This window comes from Melospiza georgiana, chromosome 29 (assembly GCF_028018845.1).
Source record: "Melospiza georgiana isolate bMelGeo1 chromosome 29, bMelGeo1.pri, whole genome shotgun sequence".
Classification (NCBI taxonomy): domain Eukaryota; kingdom Metazoa; phylum Chordata; class Aves; order Passeriformes; family Passerellidae; genus Melospiza; species Melospiza georgiana.
The window spans coordinates 1,530,873-1,554,347 of NC_080458.1; the positions used below are offsets into that span (position 1 = coordinate 1,530,873).

The 23,475-nt window shown below is 47.9% G+C and overlaps 1 protein-coding gene across 1 annotated transcript in view; it reads left to right on the forward strand.

The window, feature by feature from the left end:
* The first annotated feature begins 456 nt into the window (after positions 1-456).
* The window catches only part of LOC131094397 (zinc finger protein 418-like), a 206,275-nt gene continuing 183,256 nt past the window's right edge, over positions 457-23,475 (forward strand). The window contains exons 1-2 of the mRNA XM_058041990.1: positions 457-480; positions 16,233-16,834. Of these exons, the coding sequence (XP_057897973.1) occupies positions 457-480; positions 16,233-16,834 (626 nt within the window). The remainder of the gene's footprint in view (positions 481-16,232; positions 16,835-23,475) is intronic.

Consider the following 23,475-nt stretch of genomic DNA (forward strand, 5'->3'; position numbering starts at 1 on the left):
TTCCATATTCCACTTCATCCTGATGACGCTCCAAGATTTGCTTTTTCAGTTCCCGTCATCAACTGAAGTGAACCCGTTCGAAGATACCACTGGAAATCGCTCCCACAAGGAATGAAAAATTCGCCTGTAATTTGTCAACATTTCGTTGCCCAAGCTTTGCATCCTGCTCGTCAAAAGTTTCCAAGATCCATGATTCTACACTACATGGATGATCTTCTCATCACAGCTTCTACACAGGAAGAGATGGAAGAAACTCGAGACTGTGTTGTTGCTGAAATTCAAAAAGCTGGACTTGAAATCTCTACAACGAAAATTCAAGAAGTTTCACCTTGGAAGTACCTGGGATGGAAGATGACTGAGACGACAATAACACCACAAAAAATTCAGATCCAAACCAGAGTCAACAACCTACAAGAGTTACAACAACTTCTAGGAGAAATCAACTGGGTCAGACCGATGTTGGGAATCGCCAATGATGAAGTGAGTCCACTCTTCGATTTGCTTAGAGGAATTTACGACATTACTTCGCCAAGAACTTTAACCCCTGAAGCTCGTGCTGCTCTCGACAAAGTCACAGAAGCTCTTCAAAAAAGACAAGCTCATCGCTGCGTTCCTGAAAATCCTTTTTTTCTTGCAATTTTAGGAGAGAAGATGCAGCTTTGTGGTCTCATTTTCCAATGGGATGCCACAGAACAAGATCCTTTGTTAATAATGGAATGCGTTTTTCCTCCCTACAGGTTTTCAAAGACCATTTGCTCAGTCTTAGAAATGATTGCATACATTATAATTAAGGCTAGAACCAGATTGTTAACTTTGGCAGGTCAAGAATTTTCAGTTATCTATTTGCCATTGAAAAATGATTACTTCAATTGGGCAATGCAAAATTCTGATGACTTACAATATGCATTTTTGGGTTTTCCAGGTGTTTGTTCTATACACTATCCAGCTCACAAACTACTGCAAGCAAAATTGAGTTACAGAGAAAAACCTAAATTAAGTGAAGAACCTTTAAATGCTGTGACTCTCTTCACTGATGGCTCTGGTAAAAGCCACAAGTCCATTGTAACTTGGTTTCATCAAAAGACTAACGTTTGGGAATCTGATATTCAAGCAGTAGAGGGATCCCCTCAAATTGTTGAGCTTGCTGCAGTAGTTCGAGCTTTTCAGCTGTTTCCTCAGCCTTTTAATTTAGTCACAGATTCTGCTTATGTTGCTAATGTAGTCAGGAGAATAGAAGGTTCAATTTTAAAGGATGTTAGTGATGAAACTTTACATCGTTGGCTTTCATGTCTTTTTATAACTTTGCAATAGAGAACTAATCCATATTTTGTTTCTCACATTAGGGAGCATTCTTCACTTCCTGGATTTTTAGTGGAAGGAAATGCAAGAGCGGACAAGTTGACAGTGGTCATTTCTAACACATTGCCAAACATTTTTGAACAAGCAAAACTGAGTCATACCTTTTTCCACCAAAATGCACAAGCACTCATGCGAATGTTCCAAATCACTAAAAGTCAAGCCAAAGCTATTATTCATACTTGCCCTGACTGTCAATTGGTACAACCTCCTGCTTCTACAGGAGCAATCAACCCCCGAGGCTTACAAAGCCTACAGTTGTGGCAAACAGATGTTACCTAATATCCTTCTTTTGGTAAATTTAAAAATATTCATGTTTCCATAGACATGTTCTCTGGTGCAGTTTTTGCTTCCCTTCACACAGGTGAAACTGGCAGCCATGCCTGTCATCATTTCATGCAAGCTTTTGCTTCATTGGGTGTATCCCAAGAAGTAAAAACTGACAATGGTCCCGCATATATATCTCAAAAATTGGCCACATTTTTAAATTAATGGGGTGTTCAACACATTTTTGGCATTCCCCACTCTCCCACAAGCCAAGCAATCATTGAAAGAACACATCTAACCCTAAAACGCATATTAGATCAACAGAGAGGGGGAACGGAGATCACCCCACAGATGAGACTGAATAAGGCTCTGTATTTTTTTAATTTTCTAAATAGTTCAAGTACAGAACCAGATCCACCAATCTTTAGACACTTTTCAAATAACACACAGGCAAAACTGAAAGAACATCCTCCTGTTCTAATTAGAAACCCTGACTCTGGACAGATGGAAGGTCCATTTCAATTAATAACGTGGGGCAAAGGGTATGCTTCTATTTCCACAGGTGCTGGAATTAAATGGATTCCTGCCAAAAACGTCAAACCATATCGCACTTCAGAACCTGTTGTCGAGCCCACAACCGAGGAAGCAAGTACGCAGACGTGAACCGAATCGAAGGATCCCGGGTCTCGCCTGATGCCTCTTGTGCCCGACGTTCTTTGTGCATTGGTGGAACCCATGAACTCTGATTTTGTACCAATATTATTTATAAGTATACTAATTGAATGCTGAATGTTTGTTTAACAAAGCTAATTTTTGGCTGAAAACTTAGGTTATTGTTTTTGTTTAGAAAGAATTCTGCCAAAACTTAGTTTCTGAAAGAGATGGGGCAAATTCAAATGGTATACTTGTTTTGCTTGATTTTAATTGTTTTTTGTTGTGCAGATTTGCCTGTGGATCAACCGAAAACGAATGTTTGGGTGACCTTAGCCTAGGCTGCCGGATTATATGTCTGTCTATATATGCCAGACTATATGTCTGTCTAATTCGGAACCAGAAAAGCCTTTTTCAACCTGTCTGGTTGGTGTGCCAGTGAAAGAGTTGCCTTTGGTCAAAAAACAATCTAATGGTAAACCAGGTGGAATTGACAATGGAAACAGTCCTTCCTTCAATTGGAACATTTGGTCCAAAAAACTTCTTAGGGCGGCATGTGAACCTCAAGAATTGGAAATCCTTGGTTCTTTGACCATGGATTTTTGTTTTACTTTCATGACTCGTGCCTGGCGAAAAGGTGATCCCCCTCATTATTTTGCATATAAAAATTTGAGGTTTTGGTGTAATGTTTCAAACAGTTGGGATGTGGTTCCGGAAACGGATCAATATCCATGGCAATTGCCGAAAGGGTATTGGTTCATTTGCGGAGACAGAGCTTGGCAAGGCATTCCAGCTCACCTTGAAGGTGGTCCTTGTATCATTGGTATGCTCACCATAATTGCCCCCACTGCCAAAGCAGTGATGAAAAAGAAACAAAGGAAAACAAGAGCTGTTCCTCATTATGATGAGAACTGTCAGAGTGATTTTATGCCTTGGAATGCCGCCAGAAGGGTTTCAGCAGGTATATTTTTACCCCAATTGGCTTCAGCTGTGGCATTGAGACAATTAGATCGAGTTGGATTTTGGCTGAGCAAACAAGCTAATGCCACATCCTCGGCAATCAGTGATATGTTGACCAATGTTGATAGTATTAGACATGATACTCTTCAAAACAGAGCAGCCATTGATTTTCTTTTACTGGCACAAGGACATGGTTGTGAGGAATTTGAAGGATTGTGTTGTATGAATTTGTCTGATCATTCTGAATCCATTCACAAAAGCATTCAAAAATTGAAGGATCTGACAGCCCAAATTAAAGAAGATGGAGGTTCCTGGTTGGATGATTTGTTTCAAAATTGGAGTTTTGCACCTTGGCTAAGGCAACTTTGCAAGATAGGTCTTTACATATTAGGTGTTCTAATACTGATATTGATAGTGGTACCTTGTATACTCTGTTGTGTTCGGCAAATGATGAACAAAACAGTCCGAGAAGTTTTTGTCATTCAAGCAGGAGAATTAGGAAGTAGAAGCACGGAGAGTGTACGAAATCTCACGAAAGCAGTAGATGAGGGTATTGACATGAACGAAGGTTTTGAATTAAGGCCTTGGAATTGACCAGAGTTTTTTGAACGATAACTTGTGACAGTTGCCAAACGTGATTCATATCTCTTTCAGGGATTGGGTCTTAACAGCATTAAGTTGCTGTGCCATAATATAGCAATGCTTCAGTTCAGTGAAAATAGGTCTTCAACAGATAATAAGCAGAAATTTTGCAATAGAGCTATGAAACGCAAGTAGCAAGCGACAAGAAAATGAAAGCTTCTGGGTCAAACAGAGAGGGGGAAATGTTGGAATCCATAAGGTTAGAGGATTTTTAAGAAATGGTTAAAAGAAGTATGTAGGTCTCAGACTGAAGTTTTGTTAGCATTGCAGGAAAGTTTCCCATGCAAGCAGAAAAGTTTCCCAAGCAGTAGACGTGACAAAATAACAATAGGTCTCTGTGGAATTGGCTTTAGGATGGCAACAAGGTTATTTAATGTATATCTTAAGAAGGTTAGCATGAATAGAACTCTGTTCTTTGTCTCTTATGAACCAGTCTTTGTTTTAGCTACGATTACGTATGTTTTATAAGATTGGATAGAATGCTTGTCAATATGTGTTTTCTGTGTCTGATTGGCTGAAACTAGTCTGAGATGATTTTATGTATTGCGGTATGAGCCCTGCTGGAGGAGACATTCTTTGGATCAGTGGATCAGTGAGCTGTCATGTCTCCATTTTGTATTTTGAGGCTGATGTGCTGGAAATAAAAGAAAAAATCTCTTCACTGGTCTGGTTACAATGTTATCCATATTTGGATATTTTGCCGCGGCCTAGTGGGTTCCTTTTTTAAGACGTGGGTTCCTGACACCATTGGACTTATACCTGTCCCGTCCCCCACAGGTGCCTGGAGCAGAAGGACAGTCCTTTTCCATTGGGAAGGAAAGCACAGAGCCTCAGTGTTTTGGCAGCAGATGAGAAATGACCCTCAACATGTAAAGGTCACTTGGACCAGTCAGGCACTCCATGGGAGGCCAAACCAGCTAAACCTGTTCTGTGTTCCCTTGGTTTTATGGGGCTCCATAGTGTCACAATGGTGCCTTGGATCCATGGGGCCCCACAGTGTCATTATGGGGACTTGATTCCATGGGTTCCAGCAGTGTCACATTGGCCTCTTGATTACAAGACCTGCAGTGTCACACTGGCCCCTAGGTTCCATGGGGTCCCACAATGTCACAGTGGCCCCAAGGTGTCATAAGGCCCCGCAGTGCCACAATGGTCCCAAGGATTCCATGAGCCCTTGCAGTGTCACAATGGTCTCCATGGTTCCCCAGGCCCCACAATGTCACAGGACTCCTCTGTTCCATGAGGTATGCAATGTCACAATGGACCTTTGGACCCTGGGGTTTGACTGTGTCACAGTGGTCTCCTCTGGCTCAACAGTGTCACAATGGACCATTGATGACAGGAGACCAATCTGTGACACCGTGGAGCTTTGGTTCCATGCAGCCCTGCACTGTCACAGTGGTCTCCTTTGGTTGCCCAGTGTAACAATGGACCTTCGATTCCATGCAGCCCGGAATTGTCACAAAGACCTCTTTGTTCCATGAGGCCCCACAGTATCACAATGGTCCTCCCAGGGTCACAATGGTCTCACTGGTTCCATGAGGCCTCGCAGTGTCACAAAGCTTTGCTTATTCCATGGGACTCATAGTGTCACAATGCTCTCCAGGTTTCCATGAGTGCCCTGAGTGTCACAATGGTCTTTGTGATTCCATGGTGCCCCTCAGTGTCGCAATGGCCCCTTGGTTCCATGACACCCCAAAGTGTCTCCATGGTTCCATGAGGCCCAGCAATGTCACAGTGGTCTCCATGATTCCATGAGGCCTCACAGTGTCACAATGGTCCCTTGGTGTCACAGGACCCCACAGAGTCACAATGATCCCTTGGTCTCACAGGGCCCCACAATGTCACGCTGATCCCTTGGTCTCACAGGGCCCCACAGTGTCACAATGTTCCCTTGGTCTCACAGGGCCCCACAGTGTCACAATGGTCCCTTGGTCTCACAGGGCCCCACAGTGTCACAATGGTCCCTTGGTTCCATGGGCCCTGTGCTGCTGCATTCTCCCCTCCCCTTCTCAGGCCGCCCTGCCAGCTGAGAAATGCTCCTTGGGCCTCGGCCTTGGCCAACAGACCCTGGGCTCAGCTCCTCTGCAGCTCATCACTAACACTGTCTGCTCTAGGCACTGCTGCTGCCCAACTAGCTCCTGGTTCCTTTAGCAGCAGCCCTGGGAACTGTTTTTGTTCCCTCAGTGGCACAACATCCCTGTTCTCACACTGCCAAAGAAAGCTGTTGGTGCCAAGTGTGGCCAGGATGAGCCATTGCTGGGACTGAAGCCCTTCTCTTGGGGCCCTGCAAACAGTGCTCCAAAAGGAGCCCTTGGAGCTCTCCCGGGCCAGCGACTCCCTCTGAGTAGGGCCTCTCCCAGCCGGGAACTCTCCCGTTTGCTGCACTCGGGGATCCCGAACAACCACAGAGCCTGGGCCGATCCCCCCACTCCTCCAGGCTCAACCCTTTGCCCTTTGCTGGGGAGATGCCAAAGCATCAGCAGTGAGCATTTCCTGCCCTCAGGGGAATTTCTCACAGGTGCCTTGCACTGACTCTTTGTGTCTGTGTGCACACAGGAGTGCCTGTGCTGGGGAAATGTGGCAGAAATGCTGCTCTCTGAGGGGTTGGAGTGCCTTGGGTAGCTGAGTCAGTCAGGCCTGTAGGGAAGGGTAAATCACAAGGTCTAAGTGAAGTTAAATGCAGTTAAAAGTTGTTATTTTTCTAATTTGTTACCTTTAATAAAGGTTATAAGCTAAGTTCAATATTGTTAAGTGTTATTCCTCTGTTAAACTGCAAAGTCATAGGTTTGAGTTAGGTTAAATGCTGTTATGCTCTGCTCTTTTGCTAAATTGTGATGTAGAAAGTATCAGTTAAGGTTAAGGTGTAAGTTAAGTCCTGTTAAGTTTGAGTTCTGTTAAGCTTTTAGGCCATATTCCTTTTATCCTTGCCTCCAATGTTCTTGTGTCACACACACACACAGAGGGACACTTCTCAGTTAATTTCTGGTTTGATTGCCTGGATTCTGTTTGGGTTTTTTTCTGCTTTTTTCCCTTGTGTGCCTGAAGTGACCAGTCAGGAGCACAGTGACTCTTGCCAAGGAACTTTGTGCTGCTGTCCCTTAATATCCAATCTGGTTTTTGCTGCTCCCTTGCTGGGGATTTTTTCAGCGCTCTCAAGGCCTCGTTTGTAACAGGGTGAAGGAGCCCTGGCCCAGGCTCTGGCCCTGGGGGACACGGGGACGCTGCCGGGGGGTCCCTGTCCCCCTGTCCCACCCCCAGGGCCCTGGGCCACCGTCCCAGTGTCAGGCTCTGGGGTTGATCTCATGGAACATCCTCTGAGGGAGGCTGAGGGGCCGGGGGTGAGGGGACCCGGGGGGACAGGGGACCCCGCTGTGCATGAGCAGGGTTAGACTGCTCTGGGGGGAACTGTGAGGGGTGCCAGGGCAGAGTGACCTCCCCAGTGACCTCACACAGCCACTGTGATGTCACACTGCCTACGTGATGTCACACAGTTCCCTCTATGATGGTTTAGCTGCTCAGTGACCTCACACAATGAACTCTGTGATGTCATAGCCCAACCTGCTGGGCTGTGCACAGGAGCTGCCTCTGGCCAGAGCTGTCTCTCTGCAGTGCTGCCCTTGCCAGGAGCTGCCTCTGGGCCAGGAGCCCAGCCCAGCTCAGCAGCACAGACACAGCACAAGGACCTTAATGACCCTCTGGGGCTTCGGTGCTCTTTGCATCAGACCCAGTCCCTCAGAGTGTGCTCAAAAAGTTCCTCAAGAACTCAATATAAGATGGAAACACTCAAGTTTCTTGTACTTTCAGTAGATCCCTGTGAGGCACAAGACTGAAAAAGTGTCCCCATTTCAAGGTAGAGTAGAACACTGGAAGCAGTGATGACAGGCGGGGACAAGCAAGGGAAAGGTGTCTCTGGTGCTGAGCAGACCTGCGCCTCTGTCCCTGCAGGCTGTCAGCATCCCCCGGCTGCCCCACCGGGCTGGCCCCTTCCTTTGCTGACAGCTCTGCCTCCTGCCTGCCTCTGACTGCCCACACAAAGCCTTGGGCTGCTCCAGGCTCCTTCTGGGGGACATGCTGCACCACAGATCTGCCCTGGCAAGGAAATTCCTTTTTCCACATGTCCAGTCTGGACCTCCCCAGCTGCCCTTGCTGCCATTGTTTCCTTCTCATGCTTATGTCCTCTATGAAGAAAAGCTCCAGCCTCTCTGAAACCACCCATCCATCAGTCCCAGACTATTCCTGTTCTGTCCTCAGTCTCCACACCACTGAGCCCACAATCCAGAGTCTCTACCTGCTGGTTATGGGATGAAGCCTCCAAACTCCATCGGATGATTTTTGGAAAAAAAAATAAGGTCTGTGAAAATGGAAAAATAGTGGTCAAATTTATTTTCTCCTAAATCTTGCCATGACAGAAAGAGGTCAATATCTTTAAACTGAATAAGGGTAGATTTACATTTGTTAGAATGAGGAAATATTTTACAATTATGAAAGTGGCAGGAAACTGCAGTTGTTTTTCCAGAGAATTGGATGTCCCATCCCAGGAATTGTCCAAGAGCAGGAGCTTTGTGCAACCTGACCCAGTGAAACCCTCTCATCCCTAGGGACAGAATTCCTGTAGTGTGGGTTCTCTGATGTGCTGGGTGCCCTCACAACGCTTCTGGCCAGAATGTCTGCTGAGGGCAGCCAGGCTGCTGCAGGGGCAGTGACCTCACAGCCATCACCATGGCAGCCCTGTCCCCTGGGCCTGGTTCTCCCCTTTCCTCTGCCCCTGCCTTGGCTCTGCTGGCATGAAGAGTTTTGTCATTAATATCTCGTCCCTAAGGTGCTGGGGCCAATGGCCTCCCAGTCAGGCTCCTGGAGCAGAAGTGGCTATTCAGAGCCCAGCCAGGAATGAGCCCTGAGGTAGCAGCTCTGCAGTGGTGGCCACCAGGCCGGGCTGCCAAGGGAGGCTTCTGGCCATGGCCTGCAGGCAGCTGCTGCTGCCAAGGTGCCTTTGGTGCCTCAGACTCTCCCTGGCACAGCTCCCAGCACAGGACTCTGCCCTTGTGCCCGAGGTCTTCCCTGTGCTGGGGCTGGCCTGGGGCTTCTCCTGCAGCGAGACCTGCCCTGCTCATGGAACAGGAAAGGCAGTTCCTGCTGGAGCAGGAGGCTCTGCCTGCAATGGGCTCCAACAACTCCAGCAACGCCCTGTTTGCAAACCCCCATTGGGAAATGAAGGAGGAGGGTCACCCTGCTTTTGGGGTGAATAATGCTGAAACCAGCCTGACTCTTCCATGCCAAAGTTCAACATCCTCAGAGGGAGCTGAAGCTGTAGAAGAGCTGGAAAAATCCCCAGAGAAAGGAACAACCAAGTGACACCACTGAGAGCTTCTGCAGAGCTGCTGAGCTGGCCCAGCCTGGGCACATCTGGCTGACAGGGCAGCACCTCAGACTAGAAAGGCCCCATCTCAAATCTTAACCGCAGCATCTCCTGACATTTCCTTTCTTGGGAGGTGTGGAGATTCCTTCCTGCAGTGGGGACAACCCTCAAGGTCACTGCTCCAGGCTGAGACAAAGGGATTTGCCCATGGTAATTGGTCTGGGGGAGTGACATCAATCTCTGCTTAAGTACAGATTTTGCTTTAATGCAGTTGATTTTAAATCACTTCATACTGTATAACATGACATAACATAACATAAGATAACACAATATAACATAATACAATATAATATAATATAATATAATATAATATAATATAATATAATATAATATAATATAATATAATATAATATAATATAATGTAATGTAATGTAATGTAATGTAATGTAATGTAATGTAATGTAATATAATATAATATAATATAATATAATATAATATAATATAATATAATATAAATGTTATAACTCCTGTACCTTGGTGTAAATACATCTGATTAAGATAATTTTATCTAATCATTACCATAGTAATTATAAAAATATCTCTGCTTTGCCATCCATAATGTTGTGAGACAAATTCTAAAAAGGTTTAACCCCAAATTTAAAATTATTTACACATGAACTCTTGAAATGTCTGGGGCTGGGACTGGAACCAGCAGCTCCAAGGCTCCTCTCACAGAAGGAATTTAGAAAGCCTGGAAGTCCTGGGAGGTATTTTGGGATCCAAGGGGGGCTATTAGGGCTCCTTTCTGCACCTTGAGGCCCAACAGGAGCTTCTCTAATAAACTTAGCCTGAAGCTCCCGCTGTGCCCATGACAGGAACCCCTGTAAGTGTCTGGGACATCCCGGCTCTTTGACAGCCTGGGGACACCTGGGATGTCACTGTGGAGCCCCCGTGAGTGCCTGTGACAGATCGGTGCCTTTGCAGCCCAAGGTCCCCTGGGATGTCACCATGGAATGGCTGTGACTGCCTCTGACCACAGGGCTCTTTACCATCCCCAGAAAGCTCTTGGAGGTCTCCATGGAGCCCCTGTCTCTGCCTGTGACATTCCAGCTCTGGAGCAGCCTGGAGACTCTTGGAAAGTCCCCATGGAACCCCTCTGAGGGCCTGTGAAAAATCTGATCCTTCGCAGGCAACCATCACCAGATCCTGTTGTTATGGTCTGTTTCCATGGCAACCATCACCAGGATCCATTTCTATAGTCTGTTTCCATGGCAACCATCACCACCCACCCTGTTGCTATGGTCAGTTTCCATGGCAACCATCACCAGCCCCCTGTTGCTCTGGTCAGTCCCGTGGCAGCTCCATGGAGACCCCATGCCAGAGCTGGTTGCCATGGACACCAGCTCAGGCCTGCAGCCAGATCCTGTTGCCATGGAAACTATTTGCAGCCCCATCCCCAGACTCATGGGATCCCAGAACAACACAACTGGCTGAGCTGGGAGGGACCCATCACGATCCTCCAGTCCAACTGCTGGCCCTGCACAGGACACCCCAACAATGCCAGCCTGGGCCTGGCAGCGCTGTCCAAATGCTGCTGCAGCTCAGAGAGCCCTGGAGCTGGGACCCTTCCCTGCGGAGCCTGGGCAGGGCCCCAGCAGCCTCTGGGCAAAAACCTTTTCCTGACATCCAGCCTGAGCCTGCCCCGACTCAGCTGCAGCCGTTCCCTCCACTCCTGTCCCTTGGCACCAGAGGGAAGAGGTTCCCACAGCCCCAGCCAGGGACCCACTCCCGAGGCTGTTGCCATGGACACCAGGGCTGGGACCAGCTGGGATGCTCGGTTTCAATGGGCTGGGGTTCAGGAATGGGATTCCCCAATTTTTTGCTCCTGCTAAAACTGCGCTGCCCTCCCTGCCCTCCCACCTCCCATGGAAAGCACAAAAGGCAAAGATCCTGGGCTGGGATAAGAAGAATTTATTGGGAACAGGAACAAGATAAGAAACAAATGGAACAGAAACAATATTGATAACAGAAGGGATAAATAAAACTTTGACAGGGAAAACTACAACACAACTCACTGGGTCTGCCTGGCCACAATTTCCCCTGCCTGGAAAGGAGTAAACACCACCCCCTTACCCAAACTGGCTCAGGTGTAAAACCCCCACCCTGGGAAGGCCACACACACAGGGGACAATGTCACACTTGCCCTGCTCCAGGGGAGGTCTCTGTCCCTTGTCACTCCCTTGCCATCCCCCCTTTTCTCTTTGTTTCCATCTCTCTACCTCACATTTACTGTTCAATAAAATCCACGATGGATTTTGTCGTGTTAGCACCTTAATTGGGGCAGAGGCATCTCACTAACAATTTTCTTAACAATATTGCCATATTATTTTGGCACAGAGAGTTCAGGGCACTGTTCTCTGACCCCAAGTGCCTTTGACAACAGCATGGTTCCCTCCACTGAGGAGGTTGTGGTTTTTTCTGGAAGAACTCTTGGAACTTGGACACAGTCGCTCCTTCCTCCTGGGGAACTTATGGGAGAAATGATGAGGAAAATGGCTTTTATATGTGGTCAGTGTAAAGAAAATAATTTGTTGTCTTTCCTTGAAAAGTTGTTAAAATCACTGGAGGAAAGGCAGCAAATGTTACCAGCGAGACTGACAAGGTTCATTCACCCCACGGTGAGGAACGCAAGGCGGCTAAAAGTCCCACAAGAAGCCCAGCTCAAGTAGCTAAATTTCCGAATAAGTCCTGAATTCCCAGGCTTGGGGGCTTTACCAAATGTGAGAATCATTTTTCTCTTTATCCCTGTCACATTTGTGACAGCTACACAGAGCTTTCCCTTCCTTTTAATAATCTGTATTGGGCCAAATTTCCACTTTCTTTTACCGAAACCCTCCAGCAGCTGAGCTGGAGCTGTGCAGGAAGCAATGATTATTGGAATTGCCACATCACTGCTTGGATTGTGAGTTTATTCATGTTTGGGATTTGTTTGCGCTTTCATCACAAGTTACTTGTGGGAAGAGCATATATTCTTCAAAGTGATATATGCAGAGTCAAGTTTGATTTCTGCCAAGTTTATTTTGTCCAGTGCCCAGAGGATGCTCAAGGGGTCTCAGTGCCTCTCGCCCTGGGGGATGCTTGGGAGGGGTTTGGGGTTTTTTTTCTGTCACTGTCACTCCAGGCCGTTCCCCAGGGGGTGTCCCTGTAACCCCAGGCCATTCCCCGGCTGTTTGTCCCTATCCCTGTCACCCCAGACCATTTTCCAGGGGGTCTCCATCATTCTCACCCCAGAGAATACCTGGGAGGTCTCCCTCTCTCTCAGCCCTGTGCCAGGGGTGCTCGGGGCAGTCTCTGTCCCTCTCAGCCCAGGGGATGCTCAGGGCTCTCTGTCTCTGAGCCCTGGGGGATGCTCGGGGGGTCTCCATCCCTCTGGCCTCAGGGAATTCCTGTGCAGGGCTGGGGACCAGGGCCTCTGTGTCCCTCTCACTGCTGAGGGTGCTCGGGGCTGGAGGGGCTCTTTGACCTTCTCCCATATGGGGAGGCCGGGGAGGGTCTCTGTCCCTCTGAGCCCTGGTGTGACCCCACCCAAACATCATTGGGGTCAGAGGGACAGAGACACACCCAAGAAGGGCTGAACCTGGGATTTGGTTTGGGGTTGAGGATTTTGGAAGGAGCTGGAATTGCGACTGGCTTGGAGTTGGGGCTGAGATTTGGATTAGAGCTGGGATTGGGGTCAAGGCTAGACATGAGATTACCTTTAGGGCTGGGGTTGGGATTGGGTCTGGGGCTAGGTGAATCTGGGACTGGGATGAGATTAAATACAGAACTGTGAGTGTGTCTAAACATGGAGTGAGACTGAGACCAGGATCAGGGTCAGGTTTGGGATTGAGCTCACCCAGAGCAGGACAGGGGGGATGTCACGGTGGGAAGGTTTGGGGAAAATCCTTGTTTGGGGAAAAACAAGGTGTGAATGCCTTTGGCTGGGGATTCCTCCTACCCACGTCCATTTCTAGAAGTAACCTGATGTCCAAAAATCAAGAGTGAATAAAAAAAAGCCACCAGGAGTTTCCCATTTGCAGTCCCTCTTGGGTTATGGTTGGTCCCCCATCTCAGAGCTGGTGGGGATCCCATGGGTCCTGGGGATCCCTCCTCTCCAGGGTCCTGCTTTTGGATTCTGGAAGGTTCTGGGGTCCCAAGGTCCCCATCTCCAACCTCCGCCCAATCCAGCCACTTGAGGTTCCCCCTTCTTTCCACCACCTTGTCCTGGTTTAGGGCAAATTTGGTTGAAACGCTCCAAAAGGAGTTTCCTCTAGAATGCCAATTCAGCAGCCCCAGCCTCAGCCAGTTCAGGAAAATATTTCTGGGGACAAAAGTGGAAAAAAACTTTATTTTACAGGCAAAGCATTCACCAGCACAAAAATTGAACAATATTAAGCAATAAAAGCTCCTGCTGCTCCAAAATAGATGACAAACTCCGAAAGTCCCTCCTTGGGTTGTAGCTCCTCATACTCACCGTCTTATCAGTGGCTTATCAGTCTCTTATCAGTATATTATCAGTCTCTTATCAGTCCGTCCAGTGCTGGAAATGCCTCAGTCCAGGCCCATTCTGGTGGGCCTCAGGTGGGACCAGCAGGTGGTGTTCTGGTTGTTCTGTCCAGAGCAGGTTTAAACAGCTCCAGAGAAAAAGAAAAACCACAGTCCAGGGAACTTCTCTGCCTCAGAGACCTAAAAACTAACTAAAAGCAAAGGAGAGCTCTGTCCTGCTGTCTGTCCATCCAGCAGCTGGAATGTAGAGGAGTGAGTGCAGTATCTGAAAATAAACTGCAGCTTCTTCCTCCTCCCCTTCACTCTCAGAACCAGCCTTAAAGGTGCAGAACTCATTTCTGGGCCAAACAGACCGATGGGGGTACAAAGCATCATGAAGTCACTCCAGGACATGCCCCTGTCAGGGTCAGGGGGTCCCGTCCCCGCCTCATCTCTGGGCTGCTGGGGGTCCCCCAGCTCCGGTATCTCCCCTTCCCCTCTCCCCACCCCGTGGGTCCCTTGTTCCTCAGCCCTGGCTCTCACGGGGATCCCCAAAACCAATGTCCCGCCCCATCAGTACCGGGCCATCCCCACGTGAACCCCAGGACCCTCCCAAGGGGTGATCGTGGCTCCTCTCCCCCCGAAAAAGCTCCTCTTAGGGAGCCCAGAAATATCCAGGGCTCGAGTCCGGGATCTGCTGGCTCCGAACACTCTCCAAAAAATCCTCCCTGTGACCCCTGGCTGAAGTTATTTGGCAATTTAGCTACTTGATCTGAGATTCTTCTGGGACTTTCAGCAGCCCCTTGTGTTCCTCACATTGGAGTGAAGGAACCTTGTCAGTCTCGCTGGTATCATTTGCTCCCTTTCCTCCATTGTGGAAAAAATCACTGCTAAAATCCAGTAATTTTAACAAACTTTTCAAGGAAGGACAACAAAACATTTTCTTTACACTCTGGACCCACAATAGCCATTTTTCTCATCATTTCTCCCATAAGTCACTCAGAGGAAGCTGCATCCAAGTTCCAAGAGTTCTTCCAGAGCGAATCACAACCTCCTCAGAGGAGGGAACCTTGCTGTTGTCAAAGGCACTTGGGGTCAGAGAACAGTGCCCTGAACTCACTGCATCAAAATAATGTTGCAATCTGGTTAAGAAAATTGTTAGTGAGATGCCTCTGCCCCAATTAATGTGCTAACAAGACCAAATCCATCGTGGATTTTATTGAACAGTAAATGTGTGGTAGAGAGAGAGATGGAAACAAAGAGAAAAGGGGGGATGGCAAGGGAGTGACAGGGACAGAGATGTCCCCTGGGGCAGGGCAAGTGTGACATTTTCCCCTGCGTGTGTGGCCTTCCAGGGGTGGGGGTTTCACACCTGAGCCAGTTTGGGTAAGGGGGGGTGGTGTTCACTCCCCGGAGCAGGGATTATCCCACTGTTTCAGGGTGCCGTGTAAGATGTAACCAAATGCATGTTTTCAATCACCATCTCCAGAAACTGTTATAAACAGGTGGGGCAGTGTTCTTTATCTCTTGCATGACTCACCCTTGATAACGCCCTCCAGGGGAGATAGCTTCTGTGAATGGGCCATTAAGTGTCACTGCAGGACTGATAAAATTCCATCATCCCATTTTGGGATGCTCCGCCCAGGGGGCGGAACCAAGCATTCCTACATGGATATAAGCTGAGACTTTGCTACACCAGACGTAGCTTGCCTACTGGATTCCCAGAGGACAAGAGCTCCATAACCACCATTAGACATCCAGAGGAAGACCAGACCTTCTACAGCATCACTGCTCTGACAGAATCACGTTCGTATCTCCAACAGGACTGCAGTAACCATTTAATAGGACTGCAGCCACCACCCTGACCAAAAGGGTGTCAGGTTATATCCTGACTCTGTCCATTTAAGGCAGTGTTTCTGTGTAATTGCTTTGATCCTAATTTTCTTATTAAATTGTAATTCTGACTTAGACTCTCTCCCAGGTTTGCCTTCAAACCAGTACAAAAACCAATGAGCTCATCTGTTGTTTTCTGCCGAAAAAGGATTTCCCATTCCCAAACCTTTTCCAGATGGAAGAGGAGGCTGAGAGGAAGATGAGGATGCCCCAGAACACCCAGGCAGGTGAGGAGGAAGTCAATGCCCCTTTCTCCCTCTCTCCTGCTCCATCTCCCAGCCCAGCATGGCCCCCAGCTGCAGGACAACCCTGCTGCCAATCCCATCCTGCCGGGGATGCACTGGAGGGATCTCCTTCCTCTTCCCTCTGGCATGGTGGAAAATCCCATCCTCTCCTTGTCCTTCCTCTTCCAGACAAGAAGCTGAGGATGGAGACCAGAGAGGAAAAATCCCCGTGGAAGAACCTGGAGGAAGAGGCTGTTTTGAGTGGCTGCACGGGAAAGGAATCAAACAGAGAGGAAAATCCCCAGAGATCCCACAGGAGGAGGGGCTGCAAACCCAGACAAAGGTGCTCTGTGGAGGAAAGACCCACCCTGAGCCAGGAAGGTGGGCAGAGCTTCAGCCAGAGCTCAGAGCTGGTGGTCCATGAGCAGCTTCATGATGGAGTGAAGCCCCACAAGTGCTTGGAGTGTGGGAAGAGCTTCAGGCAGAGCAGCACCCTGATCCGTCACCAGATGATCCACACTGGGGAATGGGCCTATGAGTGTGGGGAATGTGGGAAGGGCTTCAGCTGCAGCTCCCAGCTCATCAACCATCAACAAATCCACACTGGTGAAAGGCTCTATGAGTTTCCCGAGTATCAGAAGAGGTTTCAGAGCAGCTCCCATCTCCTCCGCCACCAGCGAATTCACACAGAGGAGAGAGCCTTCCGCTGCCCTGAGTGCGGGAAGGGATTCCAGAAAAAATCCACCCTCATCACCCACCGGCACAACCATACTGGGGAGAGGCCCTGTGAGTGTCCCACCTGTGGGAAGAGGTTCCAGACCAGCCCAAATCTCTGCCTGAATGAGCGGAGTTACACTGGGGAGAGGCCCTTCCGCTGCCCCGACTGTGGGAAGGGCTTCAAGAAAAAATCCACCTTTATCATCCACCGGCACATCCATACTGGGGAGAGGCCCTACGAGTCCCCCACATCATGGGAAGAGCTTCTCCATGAGCTCAGACTTGACCAGACACCAATGGAGTCACCAGTAAGGGAAGGTCTGTGAGTGCCCCATCTGCAGGAAGAGCTTCATGCCCAGCTCCAGCTTCTTTCCCCATTGGAAGTCGCATGTTGGGAAGAGTGATCCATTTTTCCTGTGATCCATGCTGGGAAAACAGTTGTCCCTTTTCCTGCCCCTCCCAATGGCATGATGTGTCATTTAAAAACATGAGGGTCTGCCCATGGCCGTGTCATTACATTCACTACCACCTCAGGTCACTGCCAGGGGCAGGAAAGGGACTGTCTCTCTCTCTCTCTCTCCCCTGAGGAGAAGGGTGTCCTTTCCAGGCAGGGGAAATTGTGGCCAGGCAGACCCAGTGAGTTGTGTTGTAGTTTTCCCTGTCAAAGTTTTATTTATCCCTTCTGTTATCAATATTGTTTCTGTTCCATTTGTTTCTTATCTTGTTCCTGTTCCCAATAAATTCTTCTTATCCCAGCCTGGGATCTTTGCCTTTTGTGCTTTCCATGGGAGGTGGGAGGGCAGGGAGGGCAGCGCAGTTTTAGCGGGAGTAAAAAATTGGGGAATCCCATTCCTGAACCCCAGCCCATTGAAACCGAGCATCCCAGCTGGTCCCAGCCCTGGTGGCCATGGCAACAGCCTCGGGAGTGGGTCCCTGGCTGGGGCTGTGGGAACCTCTTCCCTCTGGTGCCCAGGGACAGGAGTGGAGGGAACGGCTGCAGCTGAGTCGGGGCAGGCTCAGGCTGGATGTCAGGAAAAGGTTTTTGCTCAGGCTTCGCAGGGAAGGGTCCCAGCTCCAGGGCTCTCTGAGCTCCGGCAGCGTTTGGACAGCGCTGCCAGGCCCAGGCTGGCATTGTTGGGGTATCCTGTGCAGGGCCAGCAGTTGGACTGGAGGATCCTGATGGGTCCCTCCCAGCTCAGCCAGTTGTGTTGTTCTGGGATCCCATGAGTCTGGGGATGGGGCTGCAAATAGTTTCCATGGCAACAGGATCTGGCTGCAGGCCTGAGCTGGTGTCCATGGCAACCAGCTCTGGCATGGGGTCTCCATGGAGCTGCCACGGGACTGACCATAGCAACAGGGGGCTGGTGATGGTTGCCATGGAAACTGACCATAGCAACAGGACCCTGATAATGGTTGCCATGGATACTGACCACAGTAACAACAGGGTCTGGTGATGGTTGCCTGCGAAGGATGAGATTTTTCACAGGCCCTCAGAGGGGTTCCATGGGGACTTTCCAAGAGTCTCCAGGCTGTTCCAGAGCTGGAATGTCACAGGCAGAGACAGGGGCTCCATGGAGACCTCCAAGAGCTTTCTGGGGATGGTAAAGAGCCCTGTGGTCAGAGGCAGTCACAGCCATTCCATGGTGACATCCCAGGGGACCTTGGGCTGCAAAGGCACCTATCTGTCACAGGCACTCACAGGGGTTCCTGTCATGGGCACAGTGGGAGCTTCAGGCAAAAGCTTTATTTCTTTTTTGGAGAAACTCCTGCTGAGACATGAGGTGGAGAAATTACACCCAACAGCCACCATGGATCCTCAACCCCCTGCAGGGCCCCTGGACTTCTAAAATTCCTTCTAAGAGAGGACACTGGGAGTGGCTGGATCCAATCCCAGCCCCAGATTTTGTCAAAGCTGTAAAAGATTGGACAGGTGGAATTGAACTTTTACACAATTGGTCCCACAGGATTAAAGACTGAATACCAGATGAATTTATATAAATACAGCTCTGATTGATTCTGATCATGATTAGACAGAATGTTCATTTACACCATAGAGTAAATGAAGAAAAGGAGTTATTGTTGTGGTCCGTGGTGGTGGTGGACACAACCTTGTATCAATGGGCAGGAGCCATAAGAGCACAAGCACAGGCAGACAACAGACACACAGACACAGAGACACACAGACACAGACACACACAGATACACATAAACACATACACACATACACACACACACACAGGACACACAGAGATGCACACAGACACACACAGAGACACACACACAGATACACAGAGACACAGACACACACATACAGACACATAGACACACACAGACACACACACACACACAGAGACACAGACACACACACACAGAGACACAGACACACACATACAGACACATAGACACACACAGACACACACACAGACACACACACAGACACACAGAGACACAGACACACACACACACACACAGAGACACAGACACACATATGCAGCAGCTCAGCAGTGAAGACACGGGAGGGTCCAGGCATGGAGTTCCAACGTGCTTCATTGTAGAGCAACACCAAAAGCGTCCAGGGGCCAAAGACAAAGACAAAGGAGGGTCCAGAGTATAAATACAGGCAAAGAAGGTGCAGAGGAGAGCATCAGGGCCCCAATGCTCTGAGGGCTCAGGGATGGTACACAGGGAAGGGACCAATAGGAAATGCCAGAGTAGATGGACAGTGTTACACACCAGTGGGAAGACAGGGAAGGGAGAACTCACCAGAACATAAACATATAAGGGAAAAAGGAATAGGAAAGGCCAATAGGGAGGACAGAACTGGGACAAATTAACATAGTGCTGCAGAGCAGCAGGGGGAAGACTTTTTTCTCACTTTGAGCTTTGAGGAATGCCCAGAGCCTGCGGTGTGTCTCTCCAGGGCATTTCTGCTGCCTTTTCCCTGGTAGGCTCACAGGTTTCCACAGTTATGCAGTGTCACAATGATCTCCTTGGTTCTGCAGCCCTGCTGTAGCTGCTGTGTAACAATGGGCCTGTGGTGCCATGAGGCTCTGTAGTGTCATCCACAGCCCCTCACAGACTTTTAAGGCCTCTCCGAGTTCCCCATTGCCCCTCATGGCCTCTCAAGGCCATTCATGGCCCCTCATGACTGATGGCCCTTCACAGCCCCTCACAGCCTCAGGCCCGGGGCTCCTCCCAAGGCAGGAGAAGAGGTTTGGCCCTACTTGCTGAAATAAACAAGGGCCAGGAGACTTCTTCTCCTTTTTAGTGCCTTTATTAAAAGTGATCAGCTCAGGATAGGGCAGCTCAACGGGTCTGCAGCGTCCTGTCGTCTCTCCCAGGGCGACTCAGAGGAGGAGGATATGCGCAGCTCTGTCCACTAGGGGCAGAGCTGGGGGAAATCCAGTCCTTGTGGAAGCCTTAAGGGTGTGATGTCCCCGTCAGATGGTGCCCCTCCCACTCCGTCAGCTTGGTCTCACCGCTGGGGTCAACTCCCATGGTCAGGGCGAGAGGGTCCGAAGGTGTTCCGCATCTCTGCAGGCTCAGCACTCGGCTCCTCACGTCCAGACATCACTCCAGTCTCTCAACTCTTATTTGGCTCGTTGTTTTTAGGGTTCCTGCACGTTTGGAGTAGGCGTCCCACCGCATGCTGGTCCTTGGAGTCACTTTGCATAGCCCCCCCCCCACCCTCTCAGGTCTCTTCACCCTTCAGGGAAAAGTACACCTTAGCCTCGGGCAAGGCTCTGCTAATACAAAAGGAGCGATTAGCCACAACGACCCGTGATTACAATAACAAAACACGAAGAACTTGGGCAGTTACAGTGATCTGGCTGCCTTTTTGTAACTTTTTCTCACAAAAAAAGTATTAACCAAATTTTTGTTCATAACAGTCCCCCCTCTTTTTCTTTGATCGAGCTTAAATTCTAAGCTCGCATCAACTCCTAATTTTTTTGTTTTGAATCTACTATAAATCTCTTGTGCACTTTGGTAATCATGGTTACTTAACCTTGTTACTTCCTTTGGTTTCTTCAGGTTGGTCTGCAGTGCAAGTACTATTCTACTAAAACAGATAAATAAGCATAGTAAAAAGAGCAATCCTCCAAGTACACACACAGTGAGAAAAACTACCTTTTCCCATACATCCTTTTTGAAAATCTCCAGGTTCTTCCACCCACTGGGATCAAGTGTAGGAGTTTGATCTTCATTATTTACACATGCTAACCTTTTTATTTAGTTTGAAATGTTCCTAATAATTGAATTCTTTATCTTTAATACTGCCTGGAGCCAGATAACTTTGTTTAACATAGATATTGGGATCCGAATTTGGCTTTTACAATTTTGGATTTTCTCAGTTTCTATTTCACTGTGCCTGTTCTGTTTAATTTCTCCCAAATTATTATATATAGGAACTCCCAAATTTGATCCAGTTTCTTTGGGTAATAAGAAAATTGGTTTTATCACTCTAGCGGTGCAGCTGCCAGACGAGATCAAATCTAGGGGTTTAAGGCTCCCCTGAAATGTGTTCCAAAAGGGGTTTATCTCTTTTCCAGTACACTCATATAAATACTTGTAAGAAATAATTTTTCTTACCATTTTCACCATTTCTTTGCTTTTTACTAGATCTGCTGAGCTTGTTTCAGCAGCATCACATTCAAAGCACAACCAGGCTTCCTCTATAGGGCACTCTCCTAGGAGTGGCTGCCTAAAAGTGGCAGTATTGTATGCTATCCAATACACTCTTTTATTTTTCTGATAAAGGACCAATTGGGAGAGGTTTACACAATCAGGGTTAGAACTGATGTGGACTCACGACAAGGAGCTCACTTCCTCCTCACAGAGGGGTTGGTAGCATTCATTGCACAGCTCAGCTGGGCTCCCCTGAGCACCACCAGCAATCAGAGCCATCATTACTACCCTTCCCAAGAGTCCTGTATGGGTCATCTTGCACAGCCTGCCCACCCGGCCTTGCCTCTTGGGGAATTTTACTGAGGAAAAGCTTCCAAGCTCTTTAGAGTCCCTTCTACCCGTTTCTCTGGTTAAACCTCTCTTGGTCTGTTCCCTACCAATTTTGGTTTCCCCTCCCAGGGGAGTGTTCTGTAGAGGATTAACCTGGAGTCTTTAGAAATAAATTGGGGAACTTAACCAGAATTACTTATTTACAGTCTTAAACTTTTTACCAACATAGTTTACACAGAACAGTCTTAAAACATTTTAAGCAATATTAGAACTCTGATGCCAATTTTTTTTTTCCCACACAGTTCAGTCTTTTTGACTCTTCCTTCTGAGAGTCAACTTTAAATCACAGTATACTCAGGTGAATTAACTTGTGAAGCAGATGAATCTTGTCCAGCGCCGGGGGATGAGAGTGATGTGGACTCTGGTCCAATGCCAGAGGGGAAAACTGGGAGTCTGGCCCAATGCCAGAAGGAGAAAGGGGTGGAGTCCAGTCCAATGCCAGAGGAAGAATGGGGTGCAGTCCGGTCCAATGCCAGAAGGAAAAGAAATGGTGTTGAATCCTGGTCCAATGCCAGGGGGTGAGAGTGATGTGAGTCCAACCTTTTCCTTTTGATCTGCACCGTCGAATTAGTAAGGAAGAGTACCTGAAATGGACTTTCAAACACAGGCTTTAATGGTCTGCTATTTAATGATTTTATCAAAACTCAGTTTCTCTGTTTAATGTTATTGGTTAATTTCTCTTTTTCCATAGCTTGCATGTTTCTCTCATCAACTTCTACATACTCTGTATTTTGCAAGGAGTTGTATTTCTCAGCTAACTTAACTCCCAAAGTATTTTTATTCCCCTATTTTTCTGTGTATTTAATTCACTGGTTTTCTGTTCTATTTTTCAAGATGTTATCTATTTATCTCTGGCTTCTGTTTCTTACTTTCACTTACAGCTTAAATACTTCTTTCAACCCCTTACACTTAAATATTTTTTTTTTACACCATTCTTCTACACAGTACACTTCTCTCTAAGGAGATGTGGTAAAACTTGTAATGCACAATCTACATTACCTCTATTCTAATTTGTCTATATTCATTCTCACACATTCCTTCACACCCTCAAGACAAAAACTGGATCATTATTGCTAGATAATCACTGTGGCTCCCCTCACCTTGGGGTTGGCACACAGGTCTCAGTATCCCTGGGCCTCTTGGAAGGGCCCTGGCTCTGGTTGCCTCTGGTGCACATTCACCTGTGAGGCTGTCTGCGTGTCACTCACGCTCTTACAACTACGGCTCCCTCACACATCTGGGGAGCACTAGTCTGGTTTGCAGGTCACACACACACTTCCACTGCCCCCTTCCCACCTGCCGGGGAAGTTGAGGCTGACTTTGTGACTCACTCTCACACACACAACAAGACAACAATAAGGTAGCTTTTACTTTCACATCACTTATTACAAGTTTAGTTTTACTGGCCAGTTTTGTTGCTATTGGATATCCTTTCTACCTAGCTGTTTTTTCTAACTTCAGATGTTTTTCACTATACTATACTATACTATACTATACTATACTATACTATACTATACTATACTATAGTATACTATACTATACTTCTTAGTACTTTGTTGAGACAGGACTTATCTGCTCCTGTATCTATTCTAATTCTTCATTTAGGGATCCCACTTTAAAGTTTATCAAGGACTCTTCTAGATGTTGCATCGGGTCCCCTATAGTGTAAAGCCCCTGACCCTCTAATTGTCACCTCTAAGGATCTTCCCTAAATTATCTTGTTCCCTAGCTATTGCTGCATCGAGACTGAGCTGTCTACAAAACCTCCTGACGTGTCCTGCCTTTCCACAGTAATAGCAATGTCGTTCTCTCAAAGGGCCTTGAGGTGTCTCAATCCCTCTTGTACCTGACAGTACTGACCTATCC